Here is a 17,489-nt window from a genome sequence, read left to right as displayed (position 1 = left end):
CCCCTTCAGAAGTATTTTAGAGACATGTATCAGGCTTGGAATGTTAGGACTGACACATAGGATTGGTGGTGATGCCATTGATAACTGTGTATGTAAAATTGAAAATATAACAAGAAAAAATGGCATCATCATTATTTGTAAGCATTTTTTCATTTACAGAGAATTGATTTTGAAAAGTGTGTATTTATTTCATACACTTCTAACTTGTATACCATTACTGCAATGGTATACGTGTTGCAGTATACCATTACTGCAACACGTCTAATAAACGTCAGTTTATTAGATTAATCTTCGCACCAGTAAACGTCGGCTTTGCTTTTTGCTTTCTAGCACTGTCTGTTATGGCAGATAAGGGCAGACCTGCTCTCACAAGCTCAAAGGACCAAACAACAGGTTCAAGGTTATAAACAAGTGTGTGTGTGGGCTGTGTTTGCTTTCATTGACTACAGTGCTCCATTCACTGAGATGAGGTTGTTGAAATGCTGAGTGCAGCTGAGATTTATTGGCATGTGCAACAGTCACGGCCAATATTGCTCAGCCACCCTAAGAGTATAAATGAGAAAATCTGATTCAATAACAAAGCACTGTCATTTTCAGATATTAGTCAGTGTGCATTGTCTGATTCCTCTAGTCTAATTAAATAGGCTGGTGTTCTTATGTATAACCACACCACTTAACAGAACAATCACAGGCCTCAGTTTCCTTAATTATCCTACTTCTGAAGTAAACCACACCCTCCCAGTTTACTGTACTACTGGTACAATGGAGTCATTAAGTAATCATAGCTCTTAACTCAAGCAATTGAACAGCCACAAGACAGCTATTAAATTCTAACATACAGTAACTCTACTTGTGTATGTTTCACATGCAAAAATGTATTTGATATGATAATAATGTCCCTGGAATAGTGTAAAGGATGCAAGCAGAGGTAAAAAAATATAAAAGTAATATTTTATATTTTGATGATTGTTCAGCATCTGAACAAAAGAAATGTGTATTCTTGTTTTACACTTGGAATATCAACAATATCAATTTTGCAGTTATTTACAGTCCCAAGAACAGCATATTACAAGTACTTGCACTGAAAACATTTTGGGTTGAGTTGCTATACCCCTCTAAATTCATTATAGTTCCTTGCATTTGTATAGCAGATACAGTGTCATCTCAAAGGATCCCCAAGCACTTCACATCTAGGAGAGGACTTGCTTTATCCACCACTGAAGGTCGGCACACATGTACTGTAGGCAACACACAGTCAGTAGGCACCTGCAGCCCCACTCCGCTTCTCCTGGTTGCTGTGAAGACATTCACTAATTCAATTAAGAGGGCAATGTAGGTAGATCAAATTGTGCAAGCCTAAGGTGAAATAGATCCTGGACACTAGTGTTAATAATTTTATTTTTATGAGATCTTAAAGAGCCAGGTGCTCAGGACTTTTCTTTAATATCTCAAAGGAGGGCCAGTAGCTCCTATAGTCCTATGTGGCCTGTTCGTCCCTGGGTACTCTGCCCCTGGGAGAAGAATGTCGCCTAGTGGCCAACACCATTGACAGCAGCAGCTGTTTTTTCCATTAGTGACCAGGCTTAGCCTTGCTTAGTTTCTAAGATCTGGTGAAATCAGGCTGAATGCTGCTGTTCTAGAGTGCTAGCTTTGCATTTTGCTAATTTTCTGATGGGTAGCTTAGACTGTTCAGGTACCAAGGTAATGGTATGGAGTTGTGGTTAAGGGTCTGGACTTACAACTTGAAAGCTGTGGGTCAGATCACCCATGGGGCACTGCTGTTGTAACCTTGAGCAATGCAGTTTACTCTGATTGTTTCAATAAACTACCCAGTTGTATAAATCAGTACAAATGTCAGTTGCTTAATATAGTCGAACAATTTAATAACACATTTATTCATTTTTGGAACCATTATATTTCTGCTTACAAAACTGCTGCAGTTATGTCTGCCTGAATGAACTTGTAACCCACTGTGTCAAACCCATGTTTTTCTTGTCAAAACAGTTACAGGTTCTGTAAAAAAGATGCTTGGAACCTCTGTCAATCACCTATCACCAGAGCTAATTAGGATAGCTTTTTTGGCATTGTGGGCTGTCCAACAATCTATAAATATAGCTTGCCTGGACATGACATGAGATATTTTGAAAAGCAGACTGTAGCATTAGCTAGTTGAGCCTAATTTAATCAGCTAGTTTGATTTGATGACTTCCTGAATATGTACAGCTGAGATATAAGTGTACCCACCATTTCAATTCATCACACTCATTTTGGGGGGGAAATAAACATTGGCATATAGAAGCAAGGTTGGTCCAGTTAAGTACTGGCATGGAATAAGGAAAACCAAGGTCATGCTGTGAGGGGTGTTGGTAGACCAGAAGGTGGCAGTCCTTCCTCTGGTCTAGAATTTCCAGACCAGTGTCACAACATGAGGCACCATCTAAAAGAAGTGCCATGCTGGAGATAAGATGGTAAATTCAGGTTCTGAGTACTTGGTCATTAAAGATGCAATGAGACTGTTTGTAAGAGTGGGGGTGTTAACCTTGTTGTGCTGCCTAAATTCCACTCTGGGTTTGTATAATCTGGCCTACTTTAAATTGCTTTAACATAAGGTAGTGAAGCGCTGAATAAGTTGTGAAGCAGTTTCTCTCTTTTCCACACTTGTGTTGTGTCGTGGGCTGCTGGTGCAGAATGGCTGCTGTACACCGTCCAGGTGGAAGCAGCACTTCAGTGGAGGATTAAGTCAGTTTGCTCACATGTAAAGAGTTTTGGGATCCCCCAGGATGAATCACATAATTCTAAGTAAATTTAATTATTATTGATATCTTTTCTTAGCTGTTAAAACACTAATCCACTAAAACTTCTGTAGAGCTACAGAAAAGAAATTATCTTATCTATAGCCAGTGTTTGAAAGTACAATTCACCAAGAATCATAACTACCGCTTGCTAGTATGAATGCATAACCAGCTGCTTCACAAGAGAAAGCGTTGTGAATAAAATTTAAAAAATACTGCTTAAATCGTGAAAGGACTGGAGTGGGTTCACCACCAGTCACGATTTCTAAATATCTGCCTGTTAGAGGGCTTTCTGTTTACTATAGTAAGAGTGCAAGCCATTTAAAGATCATCAGCCTGCCCATATATGGAAACCCTCTATCGTTTTTTTTCTGACCTCTGATCCATGCTCTTGATTCTTTTCTCTCCTGAGTCTAGCAGCCAGTGTTTGTTCAGCATGGGCCTTCAGAAGGTGTTTTTCTACATGTACCTACCTGTGCTGGTGTTGTTGTCTGGGTTAGGGCATGCCATAATTAGGACAACATGAGCTTTTTTGTTTTTCTCTTTTTTTCACTCCCTCACTTCCTCACTCACTCTCTCCCTCTGTCTCTCTGGTTGCCCAATCTCAGCTAGCAAAGGTTTTCGGTCATACAAGTTTGTTTAGTGCTGTTTGAAGAAGGTGAAGAACATACTTTTTAAACTGCATAAAATACACGTTCCTGACAGTCCTAAGGGATATGCTACCTGCTTCCTAATTTTGCCTTTGCATTTTTGCAGTTTGCCTGGACTTTTTTTCTGTTTAAGATTAATCTGCTTTTGCCATTTTTACTTCAGCAAGTCTGGACAATGTATTACGTGAAGAAGAAGGTAACTGTTTGAGCATATTTTCAATGGGAGCTCAAGTCTTTGTTGCATGCTGCTGAGGGCAGTAGCTGCTGTTCCCTTCCTGCTAGCTTACACTGAGTGATCTGCATCAGAGTTGTATACATTGGTGAGAAAGCTTGGGTAGATATTCAGAGCCTTTGTTTTGCTTGTCTACATTGCGGTACTGCAGTTTGAACTTGCTTTATTACATTTTTATTGAGTGCTTAGATATTGCAAATATCATATGCGTCTTAAGCACAAAGTGAGATTATGAAATTTTACAAGATTGTGGATGTTTCTGAAACTACACTGCAATGCATATGTACTGTATAAGATCATTTTGTTGAGTATTTCATAAATGCATGTGTATTTAAAAGACAAGGCTTTTAGTTAAGGTATGAGAGTAGTTCATGTTCAGGACACTGCCAGTTTTGATTATATTTTTCAGTCTTTTTTATTTCATTCATTTTTTTTATTTAATTCATTTCATTTTAGTTCAGTGCAAGTATTTTGCAGTTATTCCATGAATAAAGTCATGGTCCTAAAAATGAAATCATACTGAGTTGAGGTTTAGTCATAATGATTCTTAACATAAGTTATATATAATGTATTATTGAATGGCATGAAAGATATAGCATTATTGATATTGCTCAGCAATCTTATTTGCTGAAAAAAATTCCATTGGTTGAAGTTCTCGTGTTTTTCCTAATGATCAGAGCTGCTGATTAAGTTTTACCTTTTTGCCCCCCTTTTTAGGATTTTGACATCATATTTTCTTTTTTCCTCATCCAAGATCAATTTCTTTTGTTTTATTTATCGCTCTCGCTCCAGGGTTGAGGTAAAAATAGAGCAGTTCTCCTAATCTGGAATGTTTCCCCTTTGTATGCATGTCAGTCAACTGAGCACATCTGCTCTCTGCAGCTCCTCCCTCACTGCCAACATGCAATCAAAAGACAGCACAGAAATTCCACCTAGGCTGGGATATTATGATTAATGTTCATTTATGTTGAGAGATACAACGACAAACCTCTTATTTAATTGGTTTTACTCCCATTTCAAATATTTGTCAAAAAGTGCTAACCTCGAACACATGAGTCTATGACAGTACATTTAAAATGTTCCATTATGTTATATGTTTTTAATGCCTTTGCTTGCTTATATATGACATGTAAAAATTATATAAGCTGGTTTTATCTTGTGTCCGAGTCTATATGTTTTTCATAAGAGCATAAGAAAAGCCCATCTAGCTTGTTTGGTTGCTAGTAGCCTATCAATCTGATCTGGCAATTTCCCATATAAGACCCAGGTATGATCTTAGACAAGAAGCCTGGGTAGCTGACTGGTGACTTCCATAGCACTATGTGTAAGAATCTACCTCCTGTTCTCAGTTTTAAATCCACTTCCTCATAGTTTTCACTTCAACAGCCGAAACACAGCACACACCAACCAGAGGACAGAGATTCTCAGGGTGTCCTTGTCAATGTCTTTGAGTACTTACAGTAATTCATGTGTACCTGATAATAATAATAATAATAATAATGCAAACTGATATTTTCAAAGGGATATAGACCATTTCTAGTGATCTAAACTCTTTTGTTTTTCAAGCCACAGAGCAGATTCTAAATATACCTGTACATACAGAAGATGGTTCCTGTAAAAGTGTTTGAATGAGATATATTTATTTATACTGATATGCCACCCTGAACTTTGATGTGTGACAAAAACTGTGATTCTCATGCTAAATCCCAATTGCATTTGTTTTTTTTTTAAATAAAGTGATTTGTATTCCTTAAGGAAACTGAAGCAAATAATGCTCTGCTTTGGCAACCAAAGGAAATGTCTGTTTTTGTGACTAATAGCCCTCTCTGCTCCAGGATAGTGCCTCTATCTCTTTAAGTTAAGGTCAGTGTAACCGGAGACTTTGGGAGTTGAGTGAATGTCTTCCAATTCCTTTACCTGTGTCTTCTCTCCTCCCCCTCCTCGCCTCTCTCTCACAGTCCCAGTACAATCTCCTCAGCAGCACTATGGATCAGAATCTCGGCACCCGAGCAGCCTCTACCAGCCCCTACAGCTCAGAGCACACCTCGAATGTCCCGACGCCTTCGCCCTACTCCCAGCCCAACTCCACCTTCGACGCCATGTCTCCTGCTCCTGCCATCCCGTCCAACACCGACTACCCCGGGCCGCACAACTTCGAAGTCACCTTCCAGCAGTCCAGCACAGCCAAATCTGCCACATGGACGGTGAGTTCTCACCTGTGCTGCTTTCTCGTCCACTCTGCTTCCTCTCCCTGACAGATTGCTCCAGGCCAAGGTGTCGCACTTCTTTCCCACCCAGTAGCACCAGATTCTCACGGGCATCTTCTTAACTCAATTATTTGCTTTTGCGTGAGTGTGCGTGTTTTAAATCAAAGTAAAAATGCATCATGGAGATCCTCACAGATCTACAAAGAACACATGCGCCGAAATACATTTTCACTCGGTGTTTATTTTAGTTATGCATTGCATTTTTTAGTTACTGTTTCAGACATGAAGAGTGTTTTCTCTAGAGCTCTAGTTTATTTTTCTAAACGTGTATGCAGCTGTGTGGAATTTGCCTTCAGAAACTGATTTTGGCAATATAACTATTTTGGCCTATAATTTCGGTAATAGCTGATTTGGAAAAGTAATACTTATGTTGTCTGCCTCTTCTGCAGTGCCACTCGTGTTGACTGTTTTAAAGCTGCCCTGTACTGAGCAATAAACTTTGTTCTGCAAATGTTTTGAAAGATTACACATGCTTAACTGTCATTCAGTCAATACTGCCAGGGTCTCTTGCAGGAGGTCTTAGGCTTGAAATCAGCCATTTTAATTGATTTCTCAGAAAACAAGAATGCCGTGTATCTTAGTTATGCCAGAGTTTGAAAGAGTAAAAAATTGTTACCTATTGAAGACATTCCTAAAGGTTATACACAAATTCAACCACTCAGTCATCAGAAGTGGATATTGGAATAAAAATCAAACTTAAATTGATAACATTAAATGTCTCTATTTTCTAGATGCAAATTCTCAAGTAGAAAAACTAAATTATGGGGAGAACATCTACATTTATGACTGTATTACTTTTACTATAGCTGTTTAAAAATCTGGGAACTACATTTGTGAAGTATATTTCATATAGATTAGTTTAAAATCTATATAGATTAAAAAAGATGACAATATTGACAATATTACAATTTTAGTCTAAATTAAGGAGATTTTATCAAATTGGGATTTTTAAATTTGAGACTTAAACCTATAAATCTGAACCATCTTCATATTAGAATAGCTTCTAAAACACAGGTGTGATACATGTATTTCTTAATGACATTATTATTTATTCAGTGTTAAAGGAACTTTCACAATTAGCATTTGAGAAATGTTGCTTTTCCTAAATGCTTTCTGTTACTGTACATAACAAATTAACCTAACATAAAAGAGATCATGGAAATATAATGTGTAGAGAAATTCAGAGTCTCTGTAGGAGAAGTCTTATTTAGGAGAAGACTGTAGGAGAAGTCTTCAGCAACTTGCATAATAAACATTTCAAGTGAGACCCACTAAATTCTCTGCCCTAGAGGCAAGGCACCTGAACTATGGCAGAAATGCTGCAGTGGAGGGCATTTGAGGAAACAGAACAATACAATATAGAACAGCCTCTTGATCTGTCACAGCTAAGAATCTAGCTAGTTCCTTTATGATGCTGTATAATACTAATCTCAAGTCATGGCTGCACCCTAATATAAAGACTCAGGATACCCCTGTGCCCGTGTCTTCTTTACAATGTTAATTTTTCCATAAGGCCAATACATGACCAAATTAACAATATAGACTTCAGTGTCAAGCTTTTGTAAAAAAGATGAAACCAGATTTAAATACCACAGAACCTTGAGGAAAACTCAATCCAGATGATGCTACCAGACAATGCTTTTTTCATTTGAATAATGAATATTTGCAAAAGGTTCATATACAGGTTATTATAGAAATACTCTGGCATTATATTAACTATGATTGAAAGAAATGTGTGCAATTCTTCATGTGTTCATAAAGATTGCAATTCATATGCTCCATATAATGCCTTTGACAGCTTCCTCTTAGAACAACGTATAACAGGATAGAGGTACTGTATCTAGCTCCAAAGTGTCAAAATATACAAAAATAAGCTGAATATTAAGCAGTTGCAGACTTGTAAGGTTTGTGCTCTATCTCTAAAAATCAGATGTAATTTTTTTTTTCATTGAAACCTGCAACATGTTCACTACGGCCAGTGGCAAGCCGCTCGGCTGATTTTTCAACTGTCTCAGAACATTCCTCTAAAGCCATATTTTTTTAAATGTGAATGGAAAGATGGTTAAAACCCAGAATTGAAAGAATTCTAACTTGGCCTTTTGATATTAAATGGCCAATTAATCAGATTGTACATCTTATGAAGTAGATTTGCTAGCAATGCAGTATTTACCTCTCATGCTATACTAAAAAGCATTTTCAATCTATTTTAAATACATTGATACAATTCTATACCGTTTCATTAAAGAAATAAATATAGCAAGAATATACAGATTTTGTGACTATTAAAAGGGAGTTTGTGAAATGGTTTCAGAAAACACAGTATGTAAAAATAAGCTCTTAGCTTTGAGCTGTTTCAATATGAAGGGTAGTAGATGCTTAAACCTGTGAAATCGATGCCATTGCCTCAACGTTTTCTCTGTTGTCCTCTGCTGTTTGTTTAATTCGTTCATCCGTGAATTTCATTCAAGACTTCAAGGTGTTGTAAAGTGATACATCCCACTCCAGCAAAAATCCTGACATTTTCTCTTTCTCTTTTGTCCAAGCTGTCACCTCTGGCATCTCAAATTCTGACATAAAAATGTCACAGCGAGTAAGCATGGACAGAGTTATTCTTTCTTTTCATGTTTTTTATGAAGAGTTCAACAATAATAATCTGAAACAGTAAAAGCATTAGACTTCCCAGAACTATAGTATTTTGGCCAAGTAAGCTGCAGTCAGTGAGTTTTATTTCCATTCTGTAGTGTGATGGGAACATTTTTTTCTGTATTCACATACATAAAAATTCTTGCAGCTACTTTGATACACCTATCTCTTTTTTGGTGATGACTATAATTAGAGTAAACACATTTTAAACAAGTGGAGGTTTAATTCCCAGATTTGGAAGAGCTTTTAACTGAAAGTCACATCTGAAGAGGAGTCTCTGGCTTTTAAGGGAAATATATCAGTGTGTATTTGAATATAATGCAGTACAAAGAAAGCAGAGATCTTTGCACTATATCCCTTCCATTGTTTGGTTCTGTATTATCTCTTCAGATTACTTCTTTAATCTTTATGGTTACTTAAGGTTATTTAACATATTTGGTGAATGATGCTGTAATAGTTTTAAGAAACAAATCATTTTACTTTTTAGATGAATATAGTCAGGATAACCAGGCGTCATTTCTATTCAAGACTATTAATAATATCCATCCTGATGGTAGTGTCTCTCATCTGCCATTCATGGGATGAGCTGGAATTTTTGTCTTGATCTCAGCAGTTTGTGAAAGGCAGTTGCTGTTCTCATGAGGTTTTTTTCAATTTTGTTATTAGTTTATTCTAAAATTGTGTTAATTATGTACAAAAATCAGTCATCACTCTAAAATATTGCATTTCTATGCCATTAAACAGAAACGTTCCTTAGTAATTTGGTTAAAAACATTATTCGAACACTGTACTCAGGGTGGGAAAACCACTTTGAACTGCAGAAACTAGGTGGAGCCTGTAAACGTGGTTTTTTTGCTGCGGTTAATCAAATTAATCCAAGGTTTTCAGATGATTACTTAGATTAATAACACTGACATTCAAGGGATGGAAATTCCTGAAAATAGAATGAATTAAACTGTATTTTTGCTAAAACAAATAGCCAACTGTGGCATCTCCTTTGGAGAGGATCAAACTTGGCAAGAAAACAAGTGCTGTGATTTAATGTGACACTTATGTCTCCACACCAAGTGGTCGGTTTAAAAGGAAATTGTTTTATATTGTTCAGTATACTTGGAAAGGTTTTGGCCTTGGAGATGATAAACCCCTTGTGAAGTCTTCTTCAAGGTGCATGCCACGTTCAAAGCAATCTGTCAGCTTTGTCTCTTAAAGCAATTAAAACCATTTTACGGCTTCATTTCATGACTGCTTAAAAGTAGTACTTAGAAAGATTGAGAACTATTTACATCCCCTCAGTCTAACAAGAGACATTAACTGTAATTAAAAAGCTCCAGTTGTTCTCCATTGTGAGTCACTGTCATGGATAGGAGTTTGAAAAGATGATCCTGGAATGATTAAAATATCAAGCCTCAAAAGGGCTTCTGTGCATCAGCATTTTTTCTTTTACTGGAGAGGTCAGACGTCTGGAAGAAAAACGAAAATTTATGGGCACAATTAAAAGTGCTGTAAATTCTACACATTTAAACAGGTTACAATATATTTAGAAGAGAGCATTTTTTTAACTTGCGAAATAGTCAGGGAGCAACTGACTATCTTAACAGTGAAATAGATCGGTTTGGGAATATACATAGTAAAGGTAAATGTAACACGTTAAGGGAATAGAATCTGAAATTTAAATTTGGGCTTCTCTGACTGTAACCTAGAGTTAAATTCAGATATACCTGAAAGAGCATTCCTCCTACTGTGCTATCAGAAGAGGAATAGTCATGTGAAAAAGAAGGACTAGAATATTAGTTGTGCATAGGTCAGAGAGATTATCAAGGATGATGTTGTGGAGTACTTTAAAATCAGGGCATACACCTTGAAAAGTTATTTAAAAACTGGACAAGCCAGTTTCTATTATAGTCAAGACTGTATCTAAGAACTGAGTTTTTGCTTTTTGGCTTGTGTGGCTTTTGTGTCGCAGGGTTAGATGGGGTCATTGAGGTAGTGTTACTCCAAGGTGAATTGATAGTGGAAGTTGTGTTCTATAAGGTATAATGCTCTGTATGTGTTGAGGGGAGTAGTAGCTTGCAGCATTGTTGTCCCCAGGAATTGTGCTTTGTGTCTAGACTGGGATAGCCAGGTATGTAAAGAAGTATTAGTTCCTACCCTGGTCATGTCCAGCTGAGCCTGGGCACAGGCCTGTGGAATTTCCCCAGGTCACAATGAAATTTCCTCCGGATTGGTTGGCCTCACTCTCCCAAGACCAAGAGCACTGAGCTGCCAGGATCTTGGTAGGGTCACAGTGAAAACTGGAAATGGACAAAAAAAACCTCAAAACACAAAAAATGGTCTAGTGGAAAAAATAAACCTATTCTTTCTAGCTGGCATGAATGTGATTGCAGATTCTCTCAGTAGTGATCCACTTCGAAGATGGGTAAACAGAAATGTCTTATGAGCAGTCTTGAAGTGAAAGTGTTAAAACGTCTATGTTAAATAACTTAGGGAATTCCCAAATCCCATAAGTATATGTCTGCATCTCTATCCCTTCTTAAACAAATGTAGTTTGTGTATATTTTACCTTTAAATGGTTTGCATTTCCTTACAAAGAATGACTCACAAAAGAGCTGGCATTTGGGAAAAATTGCTGTCTGCAGATTTTTGTAGCTGACGGCTATGGATAATGGCATAGGGGTACTATGTTGCTTAATCCCAGTATTCAATGTGTTCCACTGGGGTATTTCTTCCAAAACATCTGGAAAACAATTGTGGGTGGCTTGCATCCTTTTGACACTGAAATCTAAAAAAAACATTTCATTCTGCCAAGTATTTTATGCCTAATGTTTACTAAAACATTTTCTTAATCACTGAAGCAATAAGCACCCATATTCTGGATCATAACTATATGGTACTGAATTTCTGCATAGCCTGCTAAGTGCACAGAAGTCAGGCTACTTCTGTGTACAGGAAGCAATTAGTGATTGAAAGGACATGTTGCTTTGTATAGTACCTATAGAAACAGTGTTAGCTGAGAACTGAAGTGCAGTGATGATATGAGCTCATGGTTTGAAACAAAGTATTGAAAGACCCAGTTGGTGTTTTTCTTTACTGTATGGAAAGAAAAACTACAGGAGTTCAGATCTCTCTTCAGATGAACATCCTCAATCAATAAGATGTCATTAGACATCATTAAAGAGAGCATGTGGCAGGCATGAATGTTTCTTTAGGCTTTTTGCTTTCATTTCAATCACAAAACTATAATGTGTATATTAAAGACAACTGGCTCTTTGAGCCAATGTGCACTTCTTTAGTTTAATTCAGATTTAATTCCAAATGTAAAACTTTTGTTGTCAAAAGCACTCTCTGCACAGCACAGGACCAAAAGTGTTATAAATGTTGAAAATGAGGTTTGACACCTTGGATTTTTTTTAATGAAGACCCCTAGTGCCTTTTTTTCCTGATGGCGTCTGTCGGTTTGACGAGCTTGGGCACGCTGTAGATTCAGGCGTGTTCAGAGCTGCTAGTACCATCTATTACCATCTTCTGGCTTGGATGTGTCCTGACATGCTGTAGACAGGGGCACATCCTGTACCTAATCCAATATGCTTCTTAGCCCTGTTAGCTGTAAAATAGATGATAATAAGCATTTTCACAAGAACAGTTTAGGATCCCTAGTGCAGTACCACTCCTTGCTTGATGATTTCCCTTTTCACATTAGCCGGGAGTGAAGTTTGTTTGCTTATATCCCGAACAATTAAGGTAATTGCAGTTCTTGATATAGAGGTATACGCCTGTTTTAGTACTAACTGCAGTTTTGCATAGTGCACAGATTACTGAGGATTCTAAGTCGAGGCAGTAGAAATATTTCACTCTGACTAAAGCTAACAGTGTTAGAGATGCTATAATATACAAAACAGTGGTGAATAATTTTCTTAATATATATCCTGGCACTAGGTTTTGAAAAATGTGTTTTCATAAACTATTTTTGCTGGAATAGTAAGGAAGCATGGTACAACTCAGTAAGGAGAAAAATCACATACACACATTAAGTATAGCAAGTATATATGAACGTACAGCTGCTGGAGATTCATTAAGGACATCAAAAATGAAACCTTTTCCATGAGTCTTTCTGCAAGTCTCAGTAACTATTGTTTCTTTAGGAGGTTCATGTTTTGTGACTAAGAATACAAGCATGGAAAGGAAGCTAAATGTACAGGTACTTAGTTAGGCATATCGCTACTTTTTCCCAATAAAGATGAGATGTGTGCATGTCTGAACAGGTCTTATATACAACCTCTAGCTTAGTACCTGTGTCAGAATGAGTAATGTATCAATTCAAATCAAAACGCCCATCCTGGAAATCATTGTTAAAGCGGATTCAGTTGTGCCTATACATTGGAAAAAGTGCATTTCTTTGAAGCAGGGTCCATTCTGTTAAAGTTGTCTGCCCATCCAAAGCATGTGTGTATGTACAGTAGATGGCCATTAGGAAGTCAGCCTGTAAGGATAATATATATTGCTATATAATTAAATGAAAAAAAAACTGTGGTTTTGCAGCAGTACTAGTAAGAATGAAACAAACGACCTTTGCAGCTCAGAGAGGAATATTATTTATGAGTTAATTTATGAGTTAATTATTGAACTATGATCTATTAGTGTTAGCGATTCTGCACTATTCTGAATTATATTATATATTTGAGTTACAATCTCTTTATCCTCATATACAATCACAGCTGTATACCGTTGTTCATCTGGAGTGGTATTATTCGCTAATTTATTGAGTCAAGTATAATAAGTAGCACCCTGTGTTTTAAATTGGCACCAAAACTATCACTTGATAGAATAAATAAGTGGTCAGTTAACCTAAGAAGAGATAATTGTTGGATATAAAGGGCTCCAATACTATATGCAAATCTTCAAATTCCAATGCAAATACATGTATGTAGGCAAATGTATGTTGAAGCTGCTGCTCCTTCTTTTTGGTTATAATATCTAGAATAGACTATACACTGTACAGTACATCTGACAGGAAATGATATATGTTGTTTTAATGATGTAACTTATTTCAATGAGAGTCTTATAGTTATGGTCAGATGCTGGTAGTAGTCTTTCTGCCTCTTACTACTTTGACAATCCTATTATGTCATGTGTTTTTTAGATCTTATCTCCCTTGCGATAAGGTACATTAAATTTCAGTTCGGCCACACCTTTGAACTGAAATCAGAACTGATTTTTTAAGGCCACTCCTGTAATTTTGAAATTTTCCATTCTTTTCACTCCTAGAGTGAGTTCATTAAACAAATTCAGTTCACGTCATTACCTTGACAAGGTTCTCACAATGAAATAGTGTGTGCACAAATTATTCAGTTATTCTCACAATATAGATCATTCAATTTCAGATAAAAGAACTGCTTAATACTTTTGTGACTTGAAGCTTTCCACTGCTTACAGCCTGTTTCAAAAATCTTGAAATCTCCTTTAGTTTAAAGTGGGGGAATATAGCCCATTTACATTCAGAGCTCCAAAAACACATTTATAGTTTATTAAAAATGTCACCTCTTAAATGTCACAGTAAAAGATGCAGGCAAGACACATTCAACTTTCCTTAGATAGCTTATTCTTTAGAGACTGGGGTAGTACTTTGGCCATGAGAGTGTTAACTGAAATTATTTATGTCAAAATAAATGTGACATACAGCTTGAAAAATGTCTGAGCAGAGTAATTTGAGGAAAGACTGAAGACATCCAGCACTATTAATACAGTATGTACAGTACATACTGTAGACCATTCCAGTCTAGGAAAAATTACTTTTCTTACCTGCCAGTTTATTAGCAGAAAGCCCCTTTTGTAAAACGGCACACTCTTGGGATTCACAGATGTTTATATTTGTGGATTTCATCCTTTATTACTTAGTAATTACAGTCCATAAGATGACAAGAAAACAGAAATACATTTACCTGTAAATCAAAGTAAACAAATAGAAACAAAAAGGCTTTTTGCACTGCAAGAAGAAAATAATTTTATTAGGGAAAATACATTTTCAACCAGAAAAAACGCTGGTGATCTTTTCTTTAAAAATTGCAAAGCCGAAGAAAATTACAGCAAAGCAGTTGGAATGAAAAGATGTAATCATCTAGGGTATCTGGGAGCCTGTTTTAACGTATTTACGCAGGACACTTAACGGTATTTGTGGTTCACAAGCTGAAACATGTCCACCAAGATGACAGACACATTATTATCACTCAAGTTCTCCCAGCTTGCCCAAACCTGTCCTGGGACACAAGTCCACAGCTGCTAAAGAAATTGCAGGCAGAGCCCACAGCTCTCTTTCCTTCAGCCAAGTCTCTGTGGTTTCGCTGGGAAAGCCTCAATGCTGTTTTAGGCAAGTCTCATGCAGGTCCTACATGGTCTCTGGTATGCAAGAGAGAGTTGGGACTAGTAGTATGGCAGCAGAGAGTCAACTCCAGAAAAGAAAATTAAATAAAATGTGAATGTAATCAGCACTGAACAAGTCAGAACGATCATCATAGCACAGCTGCAGCTTTTTTTTTACTTTTCTTTATTCTTTGTTAGCTATGAATCTGTTCAAACAGATTACCCTGTGTCCCACTTAAGAGTCACATGTTTTTCTTTTTAGGTTGCATCAGTGAAACTCTCTCCTTTTGTCAGGCAAAACCTGTTTAAATGATTGATGTGTTTTACAACAAAACATCACTAAACTACATTATTTGGAAAAGAAAAGAAGAACATTATGATTTCAGTATAATATAGTGCCATGATCACTTAATCTTTATTTAAAGATTCACAGATAGAATCCCACATTTGTATTATATACATCTGAATTTATTTTCTACTTACCCGGGAACTAGTACATTAATGGGGTTTGATGTATGAGGTGTCTTCTGAGCCGTAAATCCTGTTCTATAATCCTAGTGATGTCATGCAGTGCCCTTGTGTTCACTGAAGGTCTTGCTTCTTTCTGATCTAAAACTGCTTTCTCCTGGGGATTAATAATTAAACTTCCCCAAACTGATGTAGTGATTTTCAAACCGAAGGATGCCAAAGAGCTTCACCTGAAGTGGGTCCTCTCTGGTATGCAAAGGATTAGTTTATAAAGGAAAGACAGTCCCTGTCCCATTCTTTACACTCCATAGATACTGAAATCCCTGCCCCAATTGTCTATTGATTGCCCTGTTTTCTATTTTGTTTGTTCAGGAGACACTTAATATTGAGTTGTTGCCTTCCCACTGCACAGCCTTGATTTGCATAAAAGAATGAAACAGTACTGGTTTACTTTATGTGGGATATGCAAAGCAGTGGTAGATTGTGCCTGTCCCAGCATGGATGAACAATGGAATACTCCAAAGTTGTACTCAATCTGTTTGAATCCCACATTTAAGAACTTGGATACCTTTCAAAATCACGACATTGGTGACAGTTTGGTAATAGTGTTTTGGTTTTTAATTGTCTTTGCGTTAATCATGGAGAGAACACAGTTCTCAAGCAAAGCAAATGCTCCTGTTTTGTTCTGAATCCCATCCCAAACTCTTGTGCACTTGTTTATGATGTATTATGTCATATTTCACTGTAACAATTTCTTACAATTTCTGAATTTGGTCGTTTTTCAAATCCACATGTGTACATTTTACGCATCGGATGATCCTGTGCTATGTGTAGTATAATACACTGTATAATAGTTCTGTTTTCGTTTTTAAAATATGTTCATAATTGCACTTCATGAAGGTGCACTTCAAAGACCTGAATGCTCGACTAAAAGAAATTTTACAACTAAGAAATATTTGTTTGAAATGTACTGGCCTTAAATTTTGGTTTAGTTTTGTTATAATAAGCTCTCCATACCTACAAAAGAAGCCTTTCAATGTGTAACATCTACACATACCCGAACAGGCTATGTCATTGTTACAACCCAGACGACTCAATATATTAAAAACGTTAATCCATCAGAAAGGCTTCTGGAGACCTTGCATTATGTAGTTTATGTTTTTTGCAGGTCAGCACTGTTGGGACATGCATGCTTCGGTAATTGCTGATTTTATATTTAAATGTTTAACTGTATTTTAGCTATAGCAGTTTCTCTCCCACCCCCCACCCCCAGCCCCGCCCCTGCCTTAAGGCAACCGTTTTGCTGTTCATCTAGAGATTTATCCATGTCACAACAAGGACTATGGAGAGAATCTGTTACCCAAGAACTGACTCGCTCCCAAGTTCATCTGCTCCTACAGAACCGTTTACTAGGCGTGTCTCAATCTGCCTGGGAATGTTGACTGTGGGGGGGGCACGAAAGATTTTGACAACTAATGGAGATGCACGTGTGTGAATGTACAGTATATGTGTATATACATTATACACACCCTGCTTCTTCACAGATGTTTCAACTCAGTATAAAATGCTTTTCAAATGAGAAGCAATGTTGCTTTTTTCAGGATTTTGCCCAATGAGAAGCTTACAATGTCCCACACGCTAAAAAAACTATGACGCAGATTACCCTGTATTAGTGAGTTATTGAGAGAGTAGTATTAAAAACCTGTCTGAACAGAAGGCCACTGGTTTAAAAAACATGTACTTGGAATATCAACCAGTATGTTTACTCCCTTATTGTCTAGCATACACAGAAGACATCTATTTTTTTCTCTTTGACCTCTTATTAATATTGCATTATATTTGAGAAGAATATCAAGTGTCATACAATGCATAATTGCTTTTTCCAATGAATACATTTTACTGAATGTGAGGCAGTACATGGATAAGTGAAGCATTTCCTTTCTTAATCACTTCCATCAAAGTGATAGAAATATCCGATTAATATTTTTTTATTATAAATTGAGTAAATGTACTATTTGTTATAAAATAATAAAAGGCACACTACAGAAATTTAAAACACATGAAGGACAATAAGCATGCAATA

At 36.8% G+C, this 17,489-nt stretch overlaps 1 protein-coding gene across 2 annotated transcripts in view; it reads left to right on the top strand.

The window, feature by feature from the left end:
* tp73 (tumor protein p73) overlaps positions 1-17,489 on the top strand; it is a 42,689-nt gene that overhangs the window by 11,396 nt on the left and 13,804 nt on the right. Inside the window, exons 1-2 of one of the 2 annotated variants that reach the window (XM_088938248.1) lie at positions 3,360-3,638; positions 5,633-5,878. In XM_088938248.1, the coding sequence (XP_088794374.1) occupies positions 3,618-3,638; positions 5,633-5,878 (267 nt within the window). In that variant the 5' untranslated portion in view covers positions 3,360-3,617. Of the gene's footprint in view, positions 1-3,359; positions 3,639-5,632; positions 5,879-17,489 lie in introns of those variants that run through there. The other variant, XM_088938249.1, reaches the window with a different exon arrangement.

This window comes from Atractosteus spatula, chromosome 20 (assembly GCF_055471065.1).
Source record: "Atractosteus spatula isolate fAtrSpa1 chromosome 20, fAtrSpa1.hap1, whole genome shotgun sequence".
NCBI lineage: Eukaryota > Metazoa > Chordata > Actinopteri > Semionotiformes > Lepisosteidae > Atractosteus > Atractosteus spatula.
The sequence above is the reverse complement of the archived record's forward strand: the minus strand, read 5'-3'. Positions and strand labels throughout refer to the sequence as shown.